Raw genomic sequence first — 26,653 nt, 5'->3', positions numbered from 1 at the left:
CAATTAAAAAAGTAAACCGTCGGTGGAAAATTGTTTCACCTATCAAGAATTTTTAGAAGATATAATTAGAAAGGTACAACCTTGGTAGAAAATTGTACTCCTTATCGAGCATTTTTGAAAATTATAATTGAAAAAATGGAATCTGGATAGAAAATTGTTTTACCTACCAAGCATTATAAAAAGTAAGTTTAATAAAACTATACCTTGGATATTTCATATATTTTTTCATATTATACGCATTCGTTAAAATTTTACACTCCCAAACATCCTGCTATGCTTGCATAAAAATGCGCAGTCTAGTAATATCCCTCTCACTGCTCCTTGCATTTTCTTTTTAATCATCTCTTGTTCGCTTTTCCTGATATTATTCTCAACGTAAGTTCAGAGTGGCGGTTGCTAGTTTTTCAACTAAGGAACGCGCGGCTGTTTGTTAAATGAAATATCAAACGTAAGAATTGCCGCAATCTTAACGCGAGATAATTCATTTCGTGGCACAAAGCGCACGTCGTTGAATATTGATTCATATTTCATATAAGCTGCGAATAAAAGAAGGAGATAAAAGAGAACAAAAATCCAATAATTACCGTGAATCTTTACGCAATTTCATATCTTTATGAGCACAGGTAAAGAAACGGAAGCCAAGCAGAAATTTGTTTCTAAACGTGCTACTAAATATTATTAGAAGTACTCTACTTTCGATATTTTACATATTCTTGCATATTTTCTACATTTTTTTGCATCTTTGTATCCTTAATTTTTCTGATAATAACAAGGTAGCTAACAAAGAAGATTCTACTGGTAAAGATAAAGCATCGAATTTCACTGAACTCTCAGAAATGTAATTCTCAGATCACATAAACTAAAAAGAAAGAACAAAAGAAAATACAAATATATATATAATAATTAATAATAATAATGTCCACATGGACATTATTATAATTTATTGGAATTTACATAAAAGCCAAAGAATGCTATTGTTTCAATGACACGGCGTTTTGTCGAGTTAGATAAATATGAATTGTGTGTTTGAACAAGTGTTCGATCGTGTTTCACGCGACTGAAAAGGAAATCACAAGACGAGGTGTCGCCTGCTTGGAAGCAACAAATCGCAATACGAGGGTGGAAAATGGGTGACACCGGGAGGATTACGAGGGATGAGAAATCTGTCGAGAGCGTGAAAGGCTCGCGGTCACCGGGTTTCTCCAGTTCTGTCGCTTTTAACGCCGAGTTCTTCCGCTTCGAGGATAGAAGCTGCGAAATGTCGAGGCCATTGTCCAAAGATTTTCAAGAATATCCGATGCAACGTCTCGAAATTTACGAGAGCAAGTCTGATAAATTCTTATTTCTGGTCCATTCGTCGCCAATTTTTTAATACCCTCGTAACTTGTACCGACAAATAAAAATATTGGTACAAGCCAATTTTTTGTATAAAATCTTGTGTAAATTTGTAAATTGTGTAAATTATTGTCTTTATATATTTAGAGTTTAAACGCGTTGTAAGTATGTTTTGCTTTTTATCACAGTTACGTAGAATTCTTATTCTGAATAAATTATTTATCGCTTCATAACTGTTTCTAAATTACAGTGCATTTAATCTTGAAATGCACAGTAACATTTTATACTTTTTACGCTCTACGGATTTTCAGGATCGGTTAAAAATTAAATTACAGTAATAGTAATTCTCAATATTAATGTCAGACGTGGATACTTCACTGTTTTGTATAGTAATTTGTTATCTTGGCATCGATCAAGGTATTTAATATACAAATACAGATTAATTAAGTACAGATTAATAAGAATTTTAATTAATCCTTCTTCTATAATATAACTTTCACCATTCTTTTTGAGCTCGTACCATTTCAAATAGACTTTCGAATAGATTTCAAAGACTTGTCTGTTCAAATAAAACGTGATCTTTTTATTTCCCTATCAGTCGTCCCGTTACTGTTCCGTTGTTTCTGACAGATTGCGGATTTGTTTAAAAAACATTTGTAACGAAAAACAATTCCACTCGCAAAAATGTTATCCAATATCGCATTTATAACTTTCATAGACATCCTCCTCCCGTTGCTATCATTGTAAACAGATTGAAACTTCGTTTGCAAACAGTCGCGATTAAAAAAAAAAAGAAGAAAAATTAAATGCAATTTTATCTTATGTTCCATTTATAATCTTCATAATTGTCTTCCCGACGTTGTATCATTTTAAATGGCTTTTTTCTATTCGCCTATGTTGCAGTGAGATCAACGGTCCTAATTACTAAATTGCACGATGTGTTCATACAAATTCATTTTTTATGAACGCGATGAAACGAAATGAAATCTAAGTAGAGATTTGTTTTCTCATCAAACATAACGAGTTTTATACTTTGGATAGATTGCCTCGTTGTGAGAAAGTCTTAATCGTTTATAATTGCTATTAAGTAATTGCAATAAGTCATATTTTTAAGAAACATTCTCACATGCTGTCACACACTCTAATTAGAAAAGGATCATGAAACATTCGGTTTATGATATTATTTGTTTGTAGATCTTCCTGGTTCCGGAAACTTTTTTAAATATGAAAGTATTTATATACAAAATTAAATATTTTTTTCAATATCAACACTTCTTGCCTTTATGTTGTCCTAGTCCGAATAATATTATTTCGTGTATCTTGTTGTTTTCTATACAATAGAGTTGAAAAAGTCGAAGATAAAATATCTGCTACTTTTAATAAAATATTATTAATAAGATACATGATTTTATTTAAAAAGATAAAGTTGATCTTCATATATCGCGAATAATATCGTGCGCGTAAAAAGAAACTAATAACATTTAATTATTTTTTCCCAGAACGGAATAGGTATCGTTTGAAATATCTTTCGATATAATTAATTGTTTCAAAAATACATATTCCAGCCTTTTAAATGATTTATCTTACGTATTATACGAATTATTAATAAATCTATAAATAAATTGTTCTCTATATACACAAACACGCACACAGTCTGTTAATTACACGGGATAATTGTAACATTCTTCTCGATAAGTTGGCAGATAAAGAAAAATGAGCGAGGGACTACCAACTTACAAATTGATCTATTTTAACGCCCGTGGTCGTGCCGAGCATATTCGCTACATATTTGCATACGCTGGCATCGACTATATCGACGAGAGGATCCCCAAAGAACGCTGGCCTGAATTGAAGAAATGTAAGTGCGAGAAATCGATTTTTACTTTCATCGTTCAACTCTCAGATATCTACCATTTACTCAAACTTTCCTGTATATAAAACTTTCGTTTCACGTGCAGGCTAAACTTACTGAAAGTAGAATTTCATACGGAATAAAGTCGAACTTTCCATTAAGTTTTGCTTCCGTAAGCAACTTAATTCACTTACGGTTCCCGAATTTTTATGTTGCAATCTTTATCTTTTTTCAATGAATCGAAACATTTCGAATATTTTGAGAAAACCGTAAATAGGTGACTTAAAATAGGAATACAAAAATACTTCAACGTTTCTCGTTAATTTAAAAAATTTTTAGGATTTGTCGGAAAAAAGGGTAAAAGATTGAAATCAGTTCGGAAACGAACAAGAACATAGCTAAAAAGTCAAAAGAACAAAGCAGACATAAAATTCGATCTTCCGTTGCGATATTTGTATCGTAAATAGTATAATAAAATTTTTTACGCAGCATAGTCTTCGATATAATCTTATATGTCTCTTGCAAATAGAGAAATAAAAAATCAACGTAAGTCTATAAATCAATCCTGTCGGTGTAGAACACAAAATTACGTTCACAAGAAACATTTGATTTATATTCCTTGCATTTCAATTTTCAATGCAAGAACCGTGTACATTTTCTAATATTTTTTTCCGTGTCTGGCATTATACGACGTGAATTTTTTATTCGCAGTCGTAAGTTCACTATCATTGCATAAGGTCTTCCAGCAAAACGATACTGATCGTTCCTCGTACATTCAGTACACCGTATCAAACAGATTCGTTCCTTTCCGTGAGAATTAAAAATTTTATACTCGATCTTTCATCCTTGATTTTAAAACCTTTAGATCCTTCCCAACAGTCAAAAACACGCGATACCCTGTCGATCGTAATTGTAAGATAAGAAAAAAAAAAAGAAAAAGAAGACATCTCTGTATTTTCTTACTAGGCCATGTTGATTAAAACCGAAATGATTTCGATTCATCCATTCACAAGAACGCAACGGCCTCAGAAGCTGTGTTGTGATTTCCTATCGATCGTTTCCCTCTACACAGTGTTCATACAAGCCATGTTTGTTCTTAGCAATGCCTTATGGAATGCTGCCTGTGCTGGAGATAGACGGGAAGCCGATAGCGCAGAGCAACGCTGTAGCGCGATACTTGGCGAGGAAGCACAATCTAACGGGAAGGGACGAATGGGAAGCGATGATGTGCGATGTGCTCGTCGATACTCTTGGAGATTTGAAGCAATGTGAGTGACTGACGAGATGACTTTGCATTTGTCTCACCACGGAGACAGACGTTCAAGAATTCATTGTGAAAAGACGAGTACAAACAAGATACGTATGTCTTTCCGTTAAGCGAATGTTACAGTTTATCAAGCTGTTTGCAAAAGTCAATTTTTAGATTACGGAATCGTAAATAGAATTTAGAAGATAGAAACTTTTAGTAGTCACTTTTAGTTTTTATCGTTCTTTTTTCAAGAATATGATCGTAAAATTCGTTTCTCTTTTTAAAATAATACGTCTCTATTTTCTTTCTTCTTTTTCGTTTAAAATATAAAAACATCGGGTCTTATCGACAATAAGGAGACTACGTTATGATACAACGATTCCAACTATAGATTTCTATCGACATCACGAATTCGATGGCTTCCAAATTTTTTTCTCTGCAATCTCAGATGCTCAACTCGAAAGAATCTTTTAGATCCCTCGACAAATACTCGATCCAATTTATCTATTATCGTAATCTTCCTGCGGGATTTTTTAACTGCGTTAACGAGTAACGGAATAACATCACGTTTCTCTCAACGCCTTTCAATGTTCTACAACTTATATTCTTTGCAAATCCCTGTCTCTATGTGATAAACGCTGGTTATCCGCGGAAGGAGCGAGGACAACGAAGTGTTACTCAATGATCGAAGACAGGAAGATCCTGGTACGCGATAACGTTACTAATTTCCAATTACGATATGCGTGATTACGTAACATCTGCTGTCTGCATAATGCGTTAACGATCCGCGCGTTGATCGCATAAATATAAATCGAAGGGAATGGAATCGCTCGAAACTCATGCAACTATCGGCAGGTGTTTAAAATCGTGTTTTTACCGCCAACGTAACGTCACGCCAGTCGAATCGAAAAATTATTACTAGACAGAGAAGGTGAACAAAAAACGAGGTAAATAGGCTACCGATTGAATAATATCATAACTATCGTATCTCTGGTTTTTCCTCGTCTTTTATATTTGCTTCAAATATATAAAATATAATCGTATCGATATCGTCCACGATTAAAGCCATTCATCCGCCATCGACGAGGAACGAACGATTATATTTTATCATTTACGCGAATCCTTTTCTTTTCTTCTTTCTCTATTTACGCCTCTCGCCTCGCTTCGTACCGCCGATGATTCACAATTCGATGCACCTGAACAGCTGGAACGTCGCAGATTTTTCCATATGATAACAAACGTGTTTTTGATGGCCTGCTTTAAACCGTGACGATCGCCATGACGTGCATCAATTGGCGAACGATGTAGTGCGACGATACTCCTACGCAACTTCTTTTTACACTGTTTTTTCCTCTATTTTTTTCCTCCTATGTATTATCATATGATCATGGGATACCTATATAGAAAATGCAAAAAGTCTGTGAAGAATTTGCAGATATATAAGCTTATCATAATCATTAAGCAAAAACTGAGACGCAAAATATTGCTCAAGATGTAATTATGTAATATTTACTCAATTTCTAGAAGACTGTTTATATCTTGTTGTTATTCTTGATACTTTCATGGGGATAAGTATAGCATACTTTATTAAGACCTAGATAAAAGACCTTTTTCTCATTTCTCTTCTCCTCTTATTTAATCACTAAGAGTTGTATAACGTTTACTCGATAATTCTGCTTCTCCTAATCTTTCCAAAAATGGTTATTTATATCTCGACATTCTTGGTACTTTTAATCAAACTTCAATAAGAGTACTTTGTTCGTCAGAAATAAATAAAAAAGCTCCAAGTAGAAGCAAGGATTTACTTGCCTTTCCTTTCTCTAATCTCAGTTAGCAATGTTGTTCCTCTTGAAAGATTTTCCAAGTTTCCAAGACAATTTCCACGGTGGTAACATTGTATATATTTCAAATATCCTCAACCACAGAAACTTGCAGAGGCAATATTGAAGAAAGCAAAGAGAATGAAGAAATTGTAGAAACTATGAGAGGCTACTCCTTCTTTCACAACTTATTTCCTCTTCGTTTGGGGTAAAACACAAATGAATGTAACGGTTGGCTTCATATACGTTTCAGCTATATCCCAATATCGCACGGAGGAGGACCACTGCAAGAAGGAAGAAAAGAAGGCGAAACTTTTGAAGGAAACAATACCATTTTACTTGAATAAATTCGAGCAGACTGTTGGTGAAAATGGAGGATATACCGTTGCCTCCACCGTAAGATTTTTTATCCAAATTTAATGTTAAAATTTTTACTCTTTGCGCAAACTGGGCCATGTTGTTCATTAAAAAATTATTGAAACTTTGTTGCGACGAGACAGCTTTAACTGTTGAGAGCAGCGTGTATCTTTAAAATTCACTGGTATCCCGTTAGTTTACTATGTACAAATGAATTTGCCAAGATTTTCAGCTTTTAGATAATTATTCATGTATGTTCCTCATCAAGGAAGTTTGATAGAAATTATTACTATCGTAAGCAAAGCAAAGATTAAGATATGTAAAATAATTTTTCTGGATATGAGACTCTTGTTTAGTAAGTGATAAATGATACCATTTGAAATATCAATCGGTGAGTCTAATATACACATATACATACAATATAATGATGCTTATAAGCATAATCACTTTACAGATATCATATAATTACAGATATCTGAATTTTTCTCATTGCCACAAACATAGATACGTATTATCGTTCCTTAGATTACTTGACCAGTTTATTTCTTTCATCACTGTGTTATTATATAATAATAATAAATAGTCATATTAAATTAATTTAATATGACTATGTTGTTTAATAATACGTGTTTCATTGCAAAATATTTGGCTATTGAAGAGCTCATAGCAAAAATGAAAGTGAAAGAATATTCTAGAGTTTACGATTTCAATTTCTTTAACGAGATATTTATCATATTACCCAATTCCTGTAAATGTATTTGTAATCATATCGCCGAAGAATTATTATTTAATTAAACTATGAAGTTGTGGAATCATAAGAAGGATTATTTTCATAGAACTGAATAATTTCCATTCGATATTGATTCAGGATACACATTACTTTTTTTACATAATACCAATTTCATCATTTTTAATTAACAGATACCTCAAATGTTGAAGTTTCTAAACTTATCCACTAAATTCTGGCAATAAAATAAAAATCCAAATTCTTCCTAAAAAGCAAGTGATCTCTAATTAATAGGTCCAATGTATTAAAATTCAAAAGAGCGCTAAAATAAAGCTGTGAAAAATTGCTCTTCGATTTTTCACATTTTTCAAGATAAATTAAAAAGATTGTTTAATAGAGCAGGTACAAAATAAATGTATGCAAACCGTTTTTCAGACGACGTGGGCGGACTTCGTGTTTGCAGTGGCCCTTGAAAATTTCGAGAATATTTTTGGAGCGACGGCTTTAGAAAATTATCCAGGTCTTCGAGCGTTGAAGAAAAGGGTTCATGAAATACCGGCTATTGTTGGTTGGCTGGCTAAGCGACCACACACAGAATTCTAAAAATGTCAAAATTATTTACGAGTGAAAAAAAGATGAACGAGTACATATCTACACTCTATGTGTACGCTTCGCAGGTATCGCTGTGTTGGTAAATGTTCGAAGTTACACATGTCGCAAAATGTAACAGTTTTATTTAAAAAAAAAAATTGCGTGTCTGCGAATACGTTAAAAGTTTAACTATAAAAAGTCTAATCTAAGTTTTGTTCTTTTGTGAAAGGTATTATGTGTTTTGAAAGAACACAATATATAGTAAATGTATGTTTGTAACATGGAGTATCATGAGATAAAAAACACGCCATTTCTTCTTTAACTTGTTCTTTAAAGTTCGAACATTTTGTTTCTTTTATCCGTACTTAATTTTTTAATAAAATACACGATTAAATCTTGTGTTTCGTTTAAACAGCTTTTGGTCTATCGTTATTTCGAATTATGTGAATATCGTGTGAATTTACTATTTTCCTATAATTTTACAATACCAGAATAAAGTATGATATCTTATCGATGAAAAGTATGAAGTAATCTTAAAATGATATGAAGAGATATAAAGTGAAGGAAAAATCATCGAATGTTATTTCTAGATGTCTATGTACTATTTTAAGTAATGCTTAACTCGAGATATTCTTTTCGTCTCTTCATGATACGTACTCGAAATATGTACTTACCGGCAGTACCGAGTGCAAATATGATGTTCTTCGAAGATAAAAGATGGATTTGAAAACGTTAATGTATGTAAGTTAAATTTGGTTTGGAGTATGTAACATAATTTGTATGGACAATGAAGTGTACGAATCTACGAATTACGAGATAAAAGTATTGATATATGTATCGATATTTCTGATCGTTGCGATATCTCTAGTCAATACAAAGTTCTAACTGAATGTTATCGATTAAGCGTTAAAAGACGATAAAATATGTATCGAATCGTTGTAATTGCAAAGTTGTCGACTGATGCAATGTAATAATAATGTCGTATAAAGGAACGAGTAGTTTTATGTTATTTTTCTCACCAATCGCTTGTAATATTACGTTAATAGCTTCAATATTACTTTCCTTATCGAATACTTTTTTATATTTTTCTACTACATAGAAGAATATTATTTTAATCGCAATATATTTTATGTAGATATAAAAAAATTTCATCATCTATTTCATTTATCGACAGAAGTATTTAACTACTGCTGATAACAAAGCGATCGTGATTAACAGATATTTTACCAATCACCACATATAATTATGATTGATAAAAATAGAAAATTTCATATAATATCATTGCTAATTTAGGCACCTAAATCAACATTGAAAATAAATAATTTTCTTTTATGCAAATCAATAAAAAATCTAATAACATAAATTTATATATTTTCTATTTCCCAGCCCCCAGTTTTATAGATTTTTCTATTTTCTGTACTACTTTTATCCCTTTTATTTTTTCTTACATGAGATTATTGTAAATTTAATATCATTTATTCGCAATATTTGTTATTTATCTTTCGTTGAATTTGAAATTTCGCGCTTCAATGTTGTGTATAATTCGACTCTTTATCGAACGATGTTATGAGTACATACATAATCATTGAAGAATCCATAAGCCTTAATAATTTGTTTTTACTAAGTTTTGTTACAGAAAACATGTTCTCATAAATCAAGATAATTTTCATCTTTAATTTATCGAAATTTATTAACGTTAAACTATAAATCGTTCAATATAAATCTTTCCGGATGTTTTTATGTAGCCATAATTTCACATATCAACGCAGCTCAACGAATAGAATAAGAGTACGTGGTAGCAATAGTGGGGAAAAAGAACATATAGAGATCTGAAGGTTACTTTTGTCACATTCAAGTTTCCGTTAACCGGCTTGGGAATTTTGTGTGCTTGTTCCGGTTCTGAAGTCTTAAAAAAAAAAATTGTAAGTAAATAATAAATATATCCTGAGTCGAAGTTTCTCTTATGATAAACCGTTTAAAAACTATATTTTGTATGTTCTTTTCCTTATTCATAATTAAATAATAAACATAAGATATTTGTACGGAAAGTCGGCGCGTAACTCAATTAACCGAACAGCAGATGATTTAAAAATTAGTAGTTGAAAGAAATAAATGTTATTATATGTTTATAATTGATCAATAAATTTAAGTGTACAATTAGAAAATGTTTCTTCTTTATTGATAACTAAATAATAAACATAAGATACTTGTACGCATTAACGGAACGGCAGATGATATAAAAATTAGTAATTGAAAGAAATAAATATTATTACATGTTTATAATTGATCGATAAATTTAAGTATGCAATTAAAAAATGTTTCTTAAGTCTGGAAAAATATATAGTCATGCTGAATGTTTTTATATTTTTTATATTTACGAAAGTTGTATACATACATACATTGTGCATACGACTAGTAATCGTACTAAATTACTGTTAGGAGGAGTCTTGGGTGTATAAAACCATATGATTAAATTAATACTAGAAATAACGAATCGCGCGAATGTAATTAATATTTTCAAATGCGTTATTTGCATTAATTGATAGCTTCCTTATAAACTTTTTAAGGTGCAATATTTTGTTATAATATTTGGCGTAAGTTTATACATTATTACATCCAAAAATAATATTTTTTTTATATCTAAGATATATTAAAATATAAAGATACAAATAGCTATGTGAGTAGTTAGTAGTTGATGCTTTTTATTTAAATTGTCTTATACTTCATAATTTATATAATATAATTTTTGTCATCAATGATTCTTTGTTTTTACTTTGTGTATATTATACTTCCAGCAAGATGCCCTATAAATTGACTTACTTCCCAGTCACGGCATTGGGAGAACCAATCCGTTTTCTCTTTAGCTATGCTGGTACTCCATTTGATGATGAACGTATCAACAAAGACGTCTGGCCAGAAATAAAGCCCTGTAAGCTTAAAATTTAAAGAAATTCTGTTTCTTAAACCCTATCTTTCCTAATTTAACTAAAGTAGCTAAATAAAGTAGAACACAATTATGCACAGCATAACAGAGATTATTGTTTACTCTCCGTTGCTCTATAAGATATGTGGGAAAACAATAGGTATTGTTAAGAAGACAATGCCCTTTGTCTGCTGGTAAATTATCAATAAATTAAATTTATCTTTTCAAAACAGATAACAGGAAGCTAGATATTTAAGAAGCAACATCATCTGTTATGATAAACTGAGGAAATTAATTATATTTCTTTATATGAAGTTTTAAATTAGAATTAATGATTTACAATTCTACTAAAAATTGAATACTAAACTGTTTGTTTGATAGAATCTTTGATTCTATTAGTTGTATGTTTTTAGTGACTCCTTATGGTCAGCTTCCTATGCTCGTAACTGATAAAGGAAAGGTTGGTCAATCTACAGCTATTTGCCGTTACTTAGCCAAACAATATGGCTTAGCTGGAAAGAATGACTGGGAAGCTCTTCTTATTGATGCCACTGTTGATACTATTCATGATGTTCGTTATAGTGAGTATCAGTGCTGTTTTGCATAAAACTTATAAGAGTCTTAATAACAAATAGTACATATGTGTTCAGGTATTTATTAGTTGAAATCCGATTTAATATTTGATTTAATCGAACGATACACTTATGTCAACAATAGAAAATAAAGGATTAAAAAGGATTGTAATTCTATCTTCAGTATCATTTAAATTTTGCACAACACTGTATTCAAATTAGTATAACATTAGCGAATAGTGTTTAATTGAAAACAAATTTTCAGAACTTGCCTCCTTCCACTATGAGGGGGACGAGAAGGTCAAAGCTGCAAAACGCAAGGCTGCTGAAGAGACGCTGCCATTCGTTTTAGAACGTTTGGACCAGCAAGTGAAGGAAAATGATGGCTACTTCCACAACGGTACTCTCTCCTGGGCTGATTTAACATTCGTTGCTCTGCTCGATTATTTTTGCTTTATGTACGAGTCTGATCTGATTATGAATTACATCAATCTGACGCGGCTGAAGGAAAAGGTCCTCGCTCTGCCTAACATCAAAAGCTGGATTGAGAGGCGCCCAGATAGCGAATTCTAAACTTTACGATTGCTGATGGTTTTATAAGCGTTTAAAGATTGTGATCTTAGTGTGTTGAGAGAATGAGGGACGAATCACGTTGATGGAAGTTTGTATGGAATATACTGATCGCTTTTAACATTCACTAGTTCCAGTTATTACTGATATTTTTGTCATTTAATTAGGGTTTTCCATTTAGATTACGTTGCGATAGAGAACTATTATTTGTATATTCCTACAGAAACATATGAACTATATAAACTGTTAACACCATGTTGTGATTTTGTAATACAGAGATAATAATAAAACCATCAAATAATCATTAATTATGTTTTTTGTTATATTCATTAAGAATTGAAGATTACCTTCTTGGTGATCTTGATAATATCGTATTTCACAAATGTTGGACAAAAAAAGTGTATGATAATTTTATTCAATACGTTATGAGTGTTGCTTTAAAAAAAATATGAGTTACATATTTCTGCGAAAAAGCATGGTTTTTATCGATACGATAATGTTGTTCTTTAGTTATCACTTTAAAGTTGAGTACTTCGTTGATTCCACGAGAGAACTCGCCTACAACAAACAAGATACGACCGTGTGCAAAGTAATTAATCTGCTTGCTCGTTGCTAGGTACAGATAAGGCTTGCGTAAAAAAAAAAATATGCATTTCAGTTCATGTGGGATTATTTGCACTTTGTAAGGCGGAGAATTATGTAGGAGATCATTTTGTCGATCAGTAACTTAGTTAATAAAGGATCAAATTTTCATGTACATAAATGTAAGTAACGTTTAAGTATTAATCGTTACATACAATTTTTTTATAATTCGATATCTTGGTCACTTACATCTTACAAATGATATATAGATAATATTTATGAGATAAATTGGAGCTATCTTTTAGTTAACGCCATTTTTTCTTGTTTTTTGTACTTTTACTATTCTTCCAAAGATATCAAACGATCGATGACTTCAAATTAAACTAGAATTGGTTCGGTATATTGTCTATCAATGGCTATTTGTATTCACATCTATATCAAAGGAAAACCGATTGTAAAATTAATTACCCATGCAACTCCGCAATCTGTGACTATGTGTGATCGGCCTTGAAGATGACAAATCTCAATGTTTGAAGCAGTACAAAAAAATGATAATTCAATTTCGCTTTATCAAACTGTACGAAATTTGTATACACATACAGAAAAAAAAAAACGGAGTTCAAACATTAATCAGCATGAAGTATCGATAATTATTGCTGAGTAATTATTAGGATTAGAGTTTTGGAGTATTGATCATATGGAGTTTTAATTATCGGTTTCCGCAATTTATTGTTTTCCTAAATTATGTCTAAATGGTATCAGTTTTTGAATATTTTATAGTTTACCCTCCAACATACTGACGTAAGCTATCGTAAATAATTGTAAATTATGCAATATCATTTTTTTATATTTCATAATCTAAATTTCAATCTATTTTCTGTATTTAACATCCTTTTTTTATTGTTCGTATTCCGTCTTTTACGTTCTTCAAAAAATCTTAAGCTCGTGTTAATTCACGAATGTTATGCTCTATTTCAAAATATAAAACGAGAGAAAAAGAGTTAGTAAAATATTCTTAATATTTTATTTTCACCCTACATTGATTTGTATAAGATTGAGCAATCGATATCTGGTAATTACTTATATTTTACTGCTTACTTAAAGAATCAGTCGATATTGCCTTATTTGGATACATATAAATAAATAGATAACATTATCTTCAAATATTATTACACCAGTGATAAAATTAAAATCATTTACGAAAGAATGACTGTACAAGATTCTTATTGACATTATTAATTCTAAAAATTTGGCCCGTACCGACAATTTTGTTTAGAAAGTCATCTCATTTCAACACGTATCTCAACATATCAATGTTATTTATCATTCTAACAAAACTTCTTGATCAAAATAAACGATTACGAGGACAATTATCTTGTTTTCTATCTCTTGTCTTTTTAAAGATTTATAGTCTTTCGTGGCCTGATTTTTAAAGACTTAGAATCATTTTAGTTATTGATTATTAAACTATCATAATTATATAGCTTTAACTCCGAAATTTCTTGTAAAAATAAAGCTGAAGAATTTCAACCCGTTCAATAAACTTAATTTTTTTATAATATGAAAAATATCATAAAATATTGAGATATCGTAAAAGCGAAATCATTTTTCGTGAAGTTACTAAAAGTTACTCTAAAAGTAAAGTTACTCTAAAAGTTATCACATGGAGTGTAACATTGAGTTATTTTTTTTTTTTTTTTTTTTGCTATCCCCATGACTTGCAGAATTTTACCACTCCAACAATCTGACATTATGAAATAGGCCTAACCTAACCTCAATCTAGAAAGTGGCTGGTTAGATTATCGCAATTCGTCCAATTTTATTATTTACTATTTTCAATTAAAAAAAGAGCATTGACTTTTCATCACATTATAATCAGAACATATTTCCTATCCTCAACAATTTGTTAACTTTGAAATTAACCATCTTTCACATAATTTATCATTGTGTACGCAATAAATAAATAATTTGCAATCTACTAGAAAATTTAGCCTTTCCGATGAAACCGAGTATAGAGAAGTGGAATCTTACCTCCCTTTTCAAACAATGACAGTCTTTTTAGCGGGCTAAACAATGTAATTACAATAAATATTGCTCGTAACCGTAACGGACGTCATTCAACGCCCCAATAGATCGTTTAGTTCATAGACTTTTTTTATGATACCCATTACGAAGTGATTTACTTATTAACAAAGCTGTGCCACGAAGGATGTTACTCTATCAAGGAATTCTAGTTGATTCTGCCATGTACGCTATCGCGATTTATCACACGAATATCATTCAGCATGGTGGGGGGAACGATATTCTCGGAGGATTGCAAGAACTATTTATATGAAGCTCATGGTCGGTAATTCGAAACAGTATTCTACGAGAGATCAACGTGTCTAGTTTACGTTCCAGCATAAAACATCGTAAGTCTTTTATGTCTCTATACCATTTTTCACGTGATAAAGGTTCTGTAAAAGTTTGTATTTTAATATATTCGCATCATGACAATGTAACATCACGCTTTATTTTCGAAATTTATTAATAGGTTATATTCTATTATAAATTAAAAATTAAATTAATTTGAAATTTCATTTAAATACTGCTATTACGTGATAAATAATTTTTTTCCAAACTTCAAATAATAATCGTATTTTCAAAGGAATCTTTATAATTAGAATTAGCTCTCTCAACATTGACAGAAGCCGAAGGTAATTAACTTCGAGAACGATGTTTGATTTTATATCATACAGTTGGAAGCTCAGAGTATTTCATTGAATATATTGATCCATGTTTGTTTAAATGGAGAGAAGCGACAGGTTTCATTCTGAGTCACTCTGAAGTTTCGCACAACTCTCTTGCGCAATATTGCGCAATACGCTATTATGCCCTTAAAAAAGTAGGAAACTTGAAAATTTGATAAGTGTTCTCCAGTCTTTGCAAATTTCGTCAATTGTTTTTCTATGATTTCTAAATATTAGAGATAAAAAATAGACTATTACATATATTTTATAAATTTTAAACAGACATTTTAATAAAATTAATATTCATTAAAATATCAATCGATAGCATGTGTTCTTTATCGCTTAACTTTTATGTATTTTCTGTTTATTGACGTTATAACTATAGTAATGTATGTGTCAGCGTAAAAAAGTGAGTGTTATTAGCCGGTTAGTCGTTATACACGTATGATTAACGAAACTAATGTTAGAAACCGTAAACCTTCACTTCTCTTATGATGTTCAATGTCACGGATAATAAACATGAATTCAACGTAATATTAAGTTGCAAACTACTAAGTACAAGGTTTCTTTTAGAAAATATTAATGAATGTTGCGCTAATTTGAAGTACTTGAACAATTAGAATCTTCTACTGTTAGACAGCTACACTTTGTCAGTTTGACGGGCAAGAATTTATTTAAACTAATATTACCTTGTTTATACGGTCGCGATTAAAAGTTTCATTCAGTGTCTGAATTTCGATTCTTTTTTTATGCGAGAGCGTTGCAATTATATATATTTACAATCGAATTTTCCTTGTTCAAATAGATTCAACTTTGAATCTTCAACTTCTAAACCTGAGAATATTCAGTGCTTAAAATTTCCAATTTTACAAATATTACAATTTCTAAATATTTAAATTATCAAGCATCACGAATATCAAATATTACAATTTTTCGATTTCCTCAATCGTCATCCTTTTTAACTTTCTAACTCTTTAATGTTTATTTCAAAAATACTCGAAGTAGCGTCTTAGTAGTAGTAGTAGTAGTATTCATAGATACCTTACATAAGACTTCGTACAATTCATAATATACGTTAGGTGTTTACCTTGCGAAGGTAACAACAGATAATTAGTGACGAGATTTAGATACCAACATTATTGTGCCATCAGCGATTGCGTATTTTATATAACATGAATCACGGCAAAGATATATCGGACGTACGAGTAATATTGCAACTCATGATATTATCAAAATAAAACTGTTCAGTTATCTACGTATAAAGTTATATAAATAAATTTTAGAATATTATTATATATTTGGAAAGATTATTACAAAATTTTCAAACTGATTTCTATTATAATGAGTACGATCTTGGATTAATTTCCCTCGTGAGAATATAAACGAAGAATAACATTACTCTAGAAGCAAACAAAATAATATTAGAAAATTTGAGTACAAATTATGTTTGTTTAATACAGAAAATGCCCAGCTACAAATTGACTTACTTCAACATCACTGGCCTTGCTGAACCAATTAGGCTGGTTTTGCACCAAAGTGGAATTAAATTCGAAGATAAGAGGCTCACTCAGGATGAATGGCCGGAAGTTAAGAAAGGTAAAAATTCAAAACTCTAATATATTAATTTCATACTTATCGTATGAAGTTTACGTTTTTCAACAGTTTATGTTACAAAAGAACTTTTAAGATACAAGTTCAGATTATATAAAAAATGTAATTTGACAAATACTTGGTTCAAAATTAGTGAATGTCCAATGAGGTCTCGATGGAAGTGTATAAACTTTTTTAAGACTTCCGTATAAACTGTATAAATAACGATATCATATTTGACTCCTGTCGAAGATACATAATATCTACGCTATGTTTCCCAAAGAGAAAGTCAAGAGCTTTGATTTTGATAAATGTTTGAATTCCTCTGTTCACACGTAATATTAATTAATGACTTGTTGATTATTGATGATCGCGAATATTTCAGGTATGCCACTTGGTCAAGTACCCGTCTTGGAAATCGACGGCAAGGCTTACTATCAATCGAAAGCAATCCTTCGCCTGCTCGCCAGAAAAAACAATCTCTATGGTTCCAACGATGAAGAAGCTTTCCTAGTCGATGCCACCGTTGACACCATCGATGACGTGAGATCAGGTAGGCGTCTATTACGTTGCGTTAACTCACTTTAACAGTACTTGCTCTGTCATTTTTTGATTCATGATTATTGTTTCTTTCAAATGAAGAACAGTCCACACAAAGAAATACGTATACTTGAAGAGAATATTTCGAATTTATGTTTTAATTTTTATATATCGATTTTGTGTTTATAATTTATAGCATACTCTCAGTACCACTGGGAACAAGACCCTGGATATAAGGCCAAGCTGAAGACCAACGCTGACAACAAACTTCCCATGCTCCAAAAGTTAGATGAGCAAGTGAAGAAAAACGGAGGACACTTTGTCAATGGAAAGGTAATTGTTTATTTGTTTTGCAAAATCTAGAAATCAGCTTCTCAGAAGCTGTTTCTTCAGTAATCGACCACAAATTGGATAGTTGAAAAGAGCGATATCACTAAAGATTTTCTTTGTAATTTTTTTTAATTATTGCTCTAAATTTGTAATCTTTATCTTTATCTGAGTCTATTTTTTAGATATCAATAATGAAAAGTAAAGTAAAAGTAAAAGGATTTATAAAAAGTAGGGTCGATTAATTTTTTACTTTCTTAATACCAGTTAAAGTAATTTTAAGCTTATTTCTAAGCTACATTTTCAATTGTCGTTGTAGTTAACATGGGCTGACCTTTTCTATGCCGCACAATCGGAGACCTTGTCCAACATGCTGCAAACCGACATCAACAAAGACCACCCTGAACTGAAGAAATTGGTAGAGAAAGTTAGGTCGCTACCCAACATCAAAGCTTATCTCGACAGCCGACCCAAAAGCATGTTTTAAGCTTAGAGATATTCTACGTGCGTTAGAGTTTAACAGGACTCGTTGATTGGTTTATTTTCTTGCAAGTGTGCTTGCATATTCTTTTACATTTTATGTTTTATACAAATTTCACGTCACGTTTATAAAAGCATAGATGAGATATATGAATGGTTTTTACAAATTGTTATGTATGATACGAGTAGAAAAATAAATATCGCTTATATTTATTCAAGAGATTTCCTTTTGTAATTACGAAGCAGTGAACTTGTATTTTCAGTGAAATGAAGTACAAGAATATACAAAGCAAATTTCATAATTAATCATATAATCAATTCGCACTGTACTACTTATGAACGATATTTCCTTAAAATATTACACGATTTCTATGACTTTCTGTAATTTCCAAACGACCTTGCTCTATGTTTAGTATCGCTATAATAACATTTACCATTAATTAAATTTGAAATCGTCTGAGATCATGTTTTCACGATATTATTCAATTTCTTTCTGTATCTATTCTTAGAAAATTTGTTTAAGCGCTGCTGTTTACGCAAAATGATCCATGAAATCGTTTTCTTACAGTTTTCACCGTTTCAGTGATTTATAATGATGTTTGCGCGCGCGAAAAGGATTGATGAACACGCGGAAAGGGCATATACAACGCAGTAGTGTTAATTGGTAATATTAAATTTCGATGATCTTGGATCTTTTCAATGTGGGCGTTTTCGCAATACACTGGGGAAGCATTTATGCCAGACTAATAATATGATTTACATCAGCGTGTTCGTAGATCCCCTGCTGTTCGATTACAGATTTACAAATATGATCTAAGATTTACAAATCTAAGATCTAAGATTTACAAATATGCTCCCTCTTAAAAGACATACATATTCAGTATCTTTGTTTAAATTTCAAGTCTTAAGTTCTTCTTTCTTAGATTCTCTTGACTGTTGCCTATAGAAGTTCGCATACACGTATTCTTACTTCAAAGCCTCAATTTCTCAACTTTTTTTTTTAGTTCGTTAAATACTTATGCTTCGCTCGTTCGACAAAGGGACGCTTTTCCTTAAACGAACGTTAAGTGATTAAGTCACAGTTCAGTTCACCCATGTATCGTGCCAATTCTATACCAGTAAACTCTGTCTCGTCATAGTCCTTTAAACTAGAGTTACTGATAGTGTTTGCACTCTCTATACTCGGATGACTTTGGAATTGCGGTGCCAACACTGTCCTCGTTTCCGGCTTGGGCGCTGAACTAGTTACGATCTTCTGTTGAGGCGAAAATAGCTCTTTGGTTCCCAATCTCAATCTGCCGGCAAGTATTCCTGTTTAAAGAAAATTAAAAAAATTATAGCTTAGAAACTCATAACTCGAAACAGATTAATTATAATTTAAAAAGCTATATCCTGTATCCAGCGGAATAATTCATCAAAGAGCTAAAATATTTCATCTTCTCGATCGACAATTAAATATTATACTGTCTCGTTGATGTGAAAATAATTACGGTGATCGATGCTTAAAATCGTTATTTTCTTCGCCAATTCTTATATTATTAACCTTTATTGCGCGTCAACGTGACTATTACACGCTGATTGCTACAGTTAGCCGAAGGCCATGGACTTTGAATAAGTTCGTCAATGTCTGATATTTGTAAATTATGGCTCATTTAGACGTAATCAATATTCAATAAACGATCCAGGACTTCACCTAGTCGATTTGAAGAACATTTCTACGCCCTTTTTACAATATCGCCACCAAATACCTTGATATACCAGTTGATCTAACCGAGGCTTATGTATTCGTACAATCAAGAAAAATTAAAAGTAACAAATAAAATCTCACTTACCGAGCGTGACAACTCTCGGTGCTCTTTGAATGTTCACGTAAGTCGCAGTCATGTTATTGTTGCCTTCGTTGAAACTTTTACTAACGGACGACATTAAGGTAAACTGACTGGAGTTCAATCCTCTGGATACGCTTCTGCTGTATTCTCGATGATTGATCTTATTCGCCACAGAGTCGGACTGGTTTCGTCCATTGTCCTTTCGACCGTTTAATCCGGTAAGTTCGGTGGTATTGGTCGTTCTCAGCTTTTGGTTGTTGTCGCTGACGGAGATCGACGGCGAATTTTGACGATCATCCGTCTGCCTGAACGTGGACCTCGCGTACCTCGAGAGGCTACTGTACGTCGGTTGTCGTGGTACTGACTTGCGGGAGGACCACTTCCGCCCGCAGTGATTCGACAGCATCGACTGAAAGTTAACTTCAGTTTGTTTAACGTACTTTGTCAGACTCCATCTCAATCTTTTGGGGAGGGAGGGTGGGGGTTCGATTTTTCTTAATTTTCAGATCTCTTTTGTAATTTTTACGTTTGTAATAGTATCTATTGTAATATTGTCATTTTCTCTTTTTTTTTTCACTTATTATTTCCACAATTTGGATGAAAAGTCGTTGATAGCGATTTCCAGTTCTTTATATCTCTTCTTATATTTTTGACGCTACAACGTTATTAGCATTCGTTAATTACTATCCTCGTCGGTAGACTTGTACCGATCGACGGTACAAGTAGCTTGAATTTTCTACTCGTTTGTAGTATCTTAGATTTTTCAGGATCGTTGTAAAGCTCTGTAGTTTTCTACTTTAGGGGTGCAAAGAAGAAAACATAGAGGATACAAAGAAAAACCACGGAAATATTCATTTATAAAGTTAAAAACACAGTTAAAATGTAACAAGAATATACAAAGATACATTTATTATTCGTTATTCTGGGGGATGATTGATAATTGAAACAGGATCGTTGACAGGTAGATTTCAATTCAAAATTCTCAAGTGATAACTTACCTTGAAAGCCTCCCTAAATTTGTTGGACATGATGTTGTAGAGCAGTGGATTCACTGTCGTGGAAAGGTAATAAAGCACCCCGGATATGTACGTGAGGATAGTGTAGACTATTACTAACGCGTCTTTCGGTTCAGTCGTATTCTTTGCGTGCACAGCCAACAGCCTTTGAGCGTGGAACGGTGCCCAACAGATGAAGAACGCCACTACTACTGCAACTGCAACGATCAAATCGTTTCTGTCCCATTTTTTTTTTCTTATAAATGCGTTTATTATTGGTATTTACAGCAGATAACTTTACAATCGGACGTATTAACCTATTAACCGGATCGTCTTTAAACGAAAAATTATGATTTTAAAGATAAAAATTAATAAAGATAAATTTTATTTTCATTGATGTTAATTTTAGTTCTTGCAGACGTACATATGGCAGAGTTTATTTTTAACGAAAACAAAGCCACGTGTGAAAGAATAAGGGAACTTCAAAAATGAAGAAATTACGATGTCCATGAAAATTATTTCTTACGTCCACAGAAATTATCAACCAAAATGACGAGTTAACTCGTCTTTCCCGGTTGAGTTTCTTGAAGTAGAAATTACAATTTACGATTTCATTGAAATTGTCTGTATGGGGAATTTTAGATCTGTATGGATTATCATTATTTAATTATTTGAGGATGTAATGAAATTATGAATAATTCAAGATAAACATACAAAAACGACCTATAAAATAATTATACCTTTATCCTTGAGATCTCCTACGTTGTTGGTATCGGATACAATAAATATACATACTTTTAACGTTTTGTAAATAAATATTAGTAATTCTGTTACGTATGATAACACTTACAGTGTGAAATTTTTAACATTATAATATTATGGATCTTTTTTGGAGTTAAAATCAAATATAAAAGTAGGTATTTGTATAGCATAATTGGGATCATTTATAAACTCAAGATTTAGGAAATAACTAAATTCCTATATTTACCTATAATATTAGGCCCCTAAAAATAATTAGTATCGTGATTAGTAACTCACCACAAGCAATTTGTGTCGGTATTAAGCTTCTCTTTAATTAAAGTGTCTATTCCATAAGTTTTAAGGCAGAATTGCTTCGATAAATCCTTGAATTTTCGGAACTGTAATATTTTATGCAAATTTCGAAAGAATTTATGACAAACGATCGGATATTGATAATAGATTGCAGGGTGCCCCAGTTATTTGGGGCCAAACGCTGTTAGCACAGCCTTATAAGTCAAGATAAGGAGAAAACGTCACATAAATATATGTAGTATCTTAAATGGATCTTGGAGGAAAGGACAAGTAATGATGTTTTGATTTAATAAATGATATTTAAAGCAACAAACTGATTACAATGCTGTCGCACGTCTTATTCTCATACTTGGCTCTCGACTTCCCGATTCACACTCTCCGACTTCTACCCTCGCTCATTCTCGCTTCTCAACAAACACTGTACGACTTCTCAACTGACTAACACTGTCTTTAGTATCCCTTTGTCTTTTCCCGCCCTATCGCGCACGTTTCCGCAAACGCCCGTGGCCAGGGTCACGCAGGCCTTTTCCACGAAACTATTCACTTGAAAGGACCGACGACACATTGGTGAACCCGACGATGCCGCGGCTCTCGCGACATTGTTTATGGTTCGGCCGATATCTTAAGCCTTTTGTCCACGATACTACATATATGTTATTAGGAACATCGTTAAAAGAGTTACTTCAACGAGTAATAAACGAGAACTTCAAAGAACAATAAATGCAACCTTATTGATTTTTTTATATCATTTCATGATTCATAATTTTTATCCTAATAACGCACGTTCGTTACCGCTTATTTTGTATACCGTTCTTTCTAATCATAACTTTAGTTATCTATAACTAACTATCTATAACTTCCAGTGATATGCGTTTATTAACATATTTTTTCTTATCTTGATCTACAGAACGTACTTTGGCCGGGAGAAATTGGATATAAATGTAAAATTAAAAATAAAATACAGAATACAAAATTATAATAAAAGGATAGTAATGAAGAGGCAGAACAAAGTTCGCTTTTTGCCTGTTTGGTAGATAAATCGATGGGCTTACAAGGTGACGTTAATAAACAGCACGGTAGGAAAGCTCGTAAATTTTTTCAAATCGCGTTGGGATCATTTACCTTCATTTCTGACTTTTTAACGTTTCGATCTTCTGTATCTTTTCCGCTTACAGTCGACATATTTTTCATGAAAGAAATAGACTCAAATAATTAATCATTAATTCTTGTGATTATAACAAAGAGAGACGATATTAATTATCTGTGAAATCCTTTATTCAACAAATAATTCGAAGGAAGTAATAACATACTGCTAATTTAATTGCTTTCTCTGTTAAAGAGTGGATTTTTCCACAATCATTTTATTTGAAAGAAAATCTACAAGTATCTTAGTTTGATTTACTTTTTTATGATTTGCGCCGATAAATCACTAGTTCTTCGTTCACCGGAAGTTCCTTTTCAAATAAAGAGAGTTCTATGGCAAGCAGACAGAACTAAATGTCTAGATTCCTTGAATAACTGAATATATATTAGATTCACGTCTGTGCACTTCTACCTTTTCGGAAGTGATCGATTCAGTCCGATTCAATGGACCGTTAAGCGTTCGAAGGATTCTGTTTAATTCAAATACTTGAATACTAATGAACCATAAAGATGTTCAGAATTGTTTGTAATTAGATAAGCGTTGTACTAAATTAGCGCATAATATGAAATATCGTTTTCCTAAATTAAAACGTTAATATCATCTAACGGATACATTAGAGAACGTAACATATTTAATCTGATATTGACTTCGTAAGTAAATGATAAAATAAATAATATGATTTTATAAATAAATCTAATCTAAATACATATATTTGATCGTATATTTTTCATATAATTTTACGATTGTTTCCTTAATAATAAACAATATTCATTGCTTCAGATTTCTCAGAAACATCTGTTCTAGAATGAAAAAGTTATTAAAAAATTTCGATAATTTCGTTACTTCGAAAGAATTTATTTGTTCAAAAATTGTTTAAGTTTTTAAACAAGAGAATCAGGAAGGATTCGAAGAATATTTTAATAAAGATTCCAATGTTTTGATCTTTGGAATTGTATAGCCATTTTGACACACAAAATACAACTTGGTTGCTTTCCTAATGAAAAGTCGCCAACCTTGAATTTCATGAACCTACGCTGAATTATTCCAATATTTACATAAACATATTTACATAAAGTTGAGAATGTATGTATGCTTTCAACAAGTTTCACAGTACTTTGACCGAGCTTAAACTCATATTTATAAATTATGCAAATATTCTGATCATTCATAACTGTTAATAACGAGGTTCTAACATTTTTATGATGAATTTCATTAATATAAACCGTGTATTATAGCTCGTTCCTCGTTCCTTAATACGAACGACGTTCAAATAAAACAATCGACAGCGGAATAAAATTTAGTTAATGGTATTGGCACAGATTCAAATGTTCGAATTGAAATTCACATTGAAATTCGAGAACGACATTTTTCATGCATATATGCACCAATGTAATATTTTTATAATGATAATTCACTGTATTTACATCTAAACTGCATTATATAAGAAAACATATTCTTCCAGATAAGATCTCTTCGGATAGGAAACGGTATACAGTTTATGATGAGCTGTTTCGAATCGGTAATCCGTGAAATAACAGATTTTGATAGAAAGGAAATCACTTCCACGTGTAAATTATTTATGGGAGATCAGAGGTTAGAATACGATGTTGTTTTTGACCAAAAAATAATACATATAACATACGGGTTGTATAATTACGAGATACACGATTCGTGCAATTACGAAAGAGAATTTAAGTTTTTGTTTATAAATTGATTCTATTGTATACTCTACCCAAGTGTGAAATAACATATTAATATTATTAATAATACTAATAATATTAAATAAATTAAAAAATAATTTAAATTGCCTCAAAATAGCTACGATTTTGAAAAATGATGATAAATAAAATGAATGTTTTGAATTAAATTGTTTAAAATCTGAACTAATATCCAGTTATTCGAAATCTTCGACGATTATACTTCTGCTCTATGCGTTCTTTGACTCATTGTCGAGTTAATCGTTCATCCTTCAAAAATATTGTAAGTTTAAAGAAAATATTAATCGATTGATAAGCATCTTTTATTTCAATTTTACGTTGAAGTTCTTCTAAAAAGATCATTAAAGATCCGTCTGCTTATTGAAATAACAATAGAATTTGGATATGAAATTAGGCTATTAAATCATTTGAAAGATCAACTACGCTTTAGCATTAGGTGAAAGTTGCCGGTTTCGAGGCAACGACCTCGCTACAAAATATTCGTATTTCACGAAAGAATGTGGGCGCCCACATAATCGCCAGTCAACTCGTTTATCAAATAAGTAATCGGATCTCGTTCGTAAATTAAACAAAATCAGTGAACACTATGATTCAAACGTTGTTTGTTTTCGAGTGTTTTCGCATTCGTTTCGATGTAATTTATATAATACAATCCATAATTTTGATTTTTTGTGAAAAATAATGCTCTTGTTGATACTTCGTTATTGTGTTTACAAACGATAACAATGTCTCTTTGAATATTTTATATTCGATGTGAGATTTTCTACGAACATTTTATTACAGTCATCAACCATTTCTTGCGTTCGGTTCATTGTGTTTTATAAAAAAAAGTTGGTCATGAAGAATAAACTGTACGAAATATTTTTTTGTATTCATACTTTTGTAACGGATATTTCATTGAATTATGTGAATCTTATTCTTCATCCTCTTATAGCATTATTGCTATCATTATGGAATTATTAATAAATTTATCATTTAATCGATGTAGCTGAATTTGTGTGATCAGTGATAATTCTAAAATAAAGGAAACGTTCATCATCTTTAATTTACTAAATAAATGTAATAATTCAGCACAATATAATAACCAACACGAATTAGACATAAGTGATGTAAAACGGAAAGTTCGTCCAAAGCCGAAAGGCACGGACTAAGAAATAATAAATAAATAAAATAATAACCAACACGAATTTTGTAATTCATAATAAATTACAATCATTTCTCAAAAGTGATCTCGAACTCTTGATTTGTCAAAAACAGACATTAACTTTCATTTCCTTATAAAACATATCTTTCGTTGCCATTGATAGCGACACAACTAAAAAAAATGTCAATTTTAGACGGGAGGTTTTTCAAAATTTGCGAGGTAATCTTCGTGAGTCATCTCAACGACATTACAAGGCTGACTTAATACAAGATATGCCACCATTCGCGGAAACAACACAACCTTCCACTTGCAGCGTCACGAAACAACCGAAGATGAACCGAATGTCGTTGTAAAACTAAACTCAGGTTGTATAAATAATAATTTTCCTCTTTGACGCAAAAACTGATGAAAATAAAAAGATAATGTAGATCATCTGTTCAATAAAAGCAAATTTGAAGTTTTTCAAGTTCCTTTACTATCAATAATCAAACCAATAATCAAAATCTCGGATCAATGTAGATTCAAT

At 31.6% G+C, this 26,653-nt stretch overlaps 3 protein-coding genes and 2 long non-coding RNA genes across 12 annotated transcripts in view; 2 read left to right on the top strand and 3 right to left on the bottom strand.

Moving 5' to 3' along the window:
• The first annotated feature begins 3,048 nt into the window (after window positions 1–3,048).
• Window positions 3,049–8,923, top strand: LOC126914755 (glutathione S-transferase-like). Its single transcript, XM_050719158.1, has 4 exons — window positions 3,049–3,193; window positions 4,288–4,455; window positions 6,510–6,652; window positions 7,776–8,923. The coding sequence occupies exons 1-4, from the start codon at window positions 3,049–3,051 to the stop codon at window positions 7,941–7,943; spliced, it is 624 nt and encodes a 207-aa protein (XP_050575115.1). The 3' UTR covers window positions 7,944–8,923.
• Window positions 4,748–9,298, bottom strand: LOC126914885 (uncharacterized). Its single transcript, XR_007709905.1, has 3 exons — window positions 8,951–9,298; window positions 5,950–7,939; window positions 4,748–5,832 (listed from the first exon to the last, which is right to left on the bottom strand). It is a non-coding gene; the product is annotated as an uncharacterized LOC126914885 (long non-coding RNA).
• Window positions 9,299–9,698: 400 nt separating this feature from the next.
• On the top strand, window positions 9,699–18,457 carry LOC126914246 (uncharacterized). The gene is made up of 9 exons (XM_050717892.1): window positions 9,699–9,853; window positions 10,727–10,860; window positions 11,268–11,435; window positions 11,692–11,990; window positions 15,283–15,462; window positions 16,768–16,903; window positions 17,283–17,450; window positions 17,634–17,770; window positions 18,084–18,457. The coding sequence occupies exons 2-9, from the start codon at window positions 10,731–10,733 to the stop codon at window positions 18,249–18,251; spliced, it is 1,386 nt and encodes a 461-aa protein (XP_050573849.1). The 5' UTR covers window positions 9,699–9,853; window positions 10,727–10,730; the 3' UTR covers window positions 18,252–18,457.
• Window positions 12,002–14,999, bottom strand: LOC126914880 (uncharacterized). The gene is made up of 2 exons (XR_007709901.1): window positions 14,610–14,999; window positions 12,002–12,554 (listed from the first exon to the last, which is right to left on the bottom strand). It is a non-coding gene; the product is annotated as an uncharacterized LOC126914880 (long non-coding RNA).
• Window positions 18,458–19,104: 647 nt separating the features above from the next.
• Window positions 19,105–26,653, bottom strand: part of LOC126914680 (pyrokinin-1 receptor-like) — a 34,204-nt gene continuing 26,655 nt past the window's right edge. For all 8 annotated transcript variants that reach the window (XM_050718958.1, XM_050718961.1, XM_050718954.1 and 5 more), the window contains 3 exons: window positions 21,072–21,286; window positions 20,077–20,482; window positions 19,105–19,555 (listed from right to left, as the gene is read on the bottom strand). In XM_050718958.1, coding sequence (XP_050574915.1) covers window positions 19,308–19,555; window positions 20,077–20,482; window positions 21,072–21,286 — 869 coding nt within the window. In that variant the 3' untranslated portion in view covers window positions 19,105–19,307. The remainder of the gene's footprint in view (window positions 19,556–20,076; window positions 20,483–21,071; window positions 21,287–26,653) is intronic.

The sequence above is a fragment of the Bombus affinis genome, chromosome 3 (assembly GCF_024516045.1).
Source record: "Bombus affinis isolate iyBomAffi1 chromosome 3, iyBomAffi1.2, whole genome shotgun sequence".
NCBI classification, from domain to species: Eukaryota; Metazoa; Arthropoda; class Insecta; order Hymenoptera; family Apidae; genus Bombus; species Bombus affinis.
This window is presented reverse-complemented; position numbering and strand designations above follow the sequence as displayed.

What these genes read in the sequence shown, in the direction of transcription:
- LOC126914755 (XM_050719158.1), top strand. Translation starts at nt 3,049, where the DNA reads ATGAGCGAGGGACTACCAACTTACAAATTGATCTATTTTAACGCCCGT. An exon ending in TCTTGGAGATTTGAAGCAAT is followed by an intron (nt 4,456 to 6,509) that starts GTGAGTGACTGA and finishes TATACGTTTCAG; the next exon opens with CTATATCCCAATATCGCACG. An exon ending in GATATACCGTTGCCTCCACC is followed by an intron (nt 6,653 to 7,775) that starts GTAAGATTTTTT and finishes ACCGTTTTTCAG; the next exon opens with ACGACGTGGGCGGACTTCGT.
- LOC126914246 (XM_050717892.1), top strand. Translation starts at nt 10,731, where the DNA reads ATGCCCTATAAATTGACTTACTTCCCAGTCACGGCATTGGGAGAACCA. An exon ending in ATGGCCGGAAGTTAAGAAAG is followed by an intron (nt 16,904 to 17,282) that starts GTAAAAATTCAA and finishes CGAATATTTCAG; the next exon opens with GTATGCCACTTGGTCAAGTA. An exon ending in GACACTTTGTCAATGGAAAG is followed by an intron (nt 17,771 to 18,083) that starts GTAATTGTTTAT and finishes TTGTCGTTGTAG; the next exon opens with TTAACATGGGCTGACCTTTT.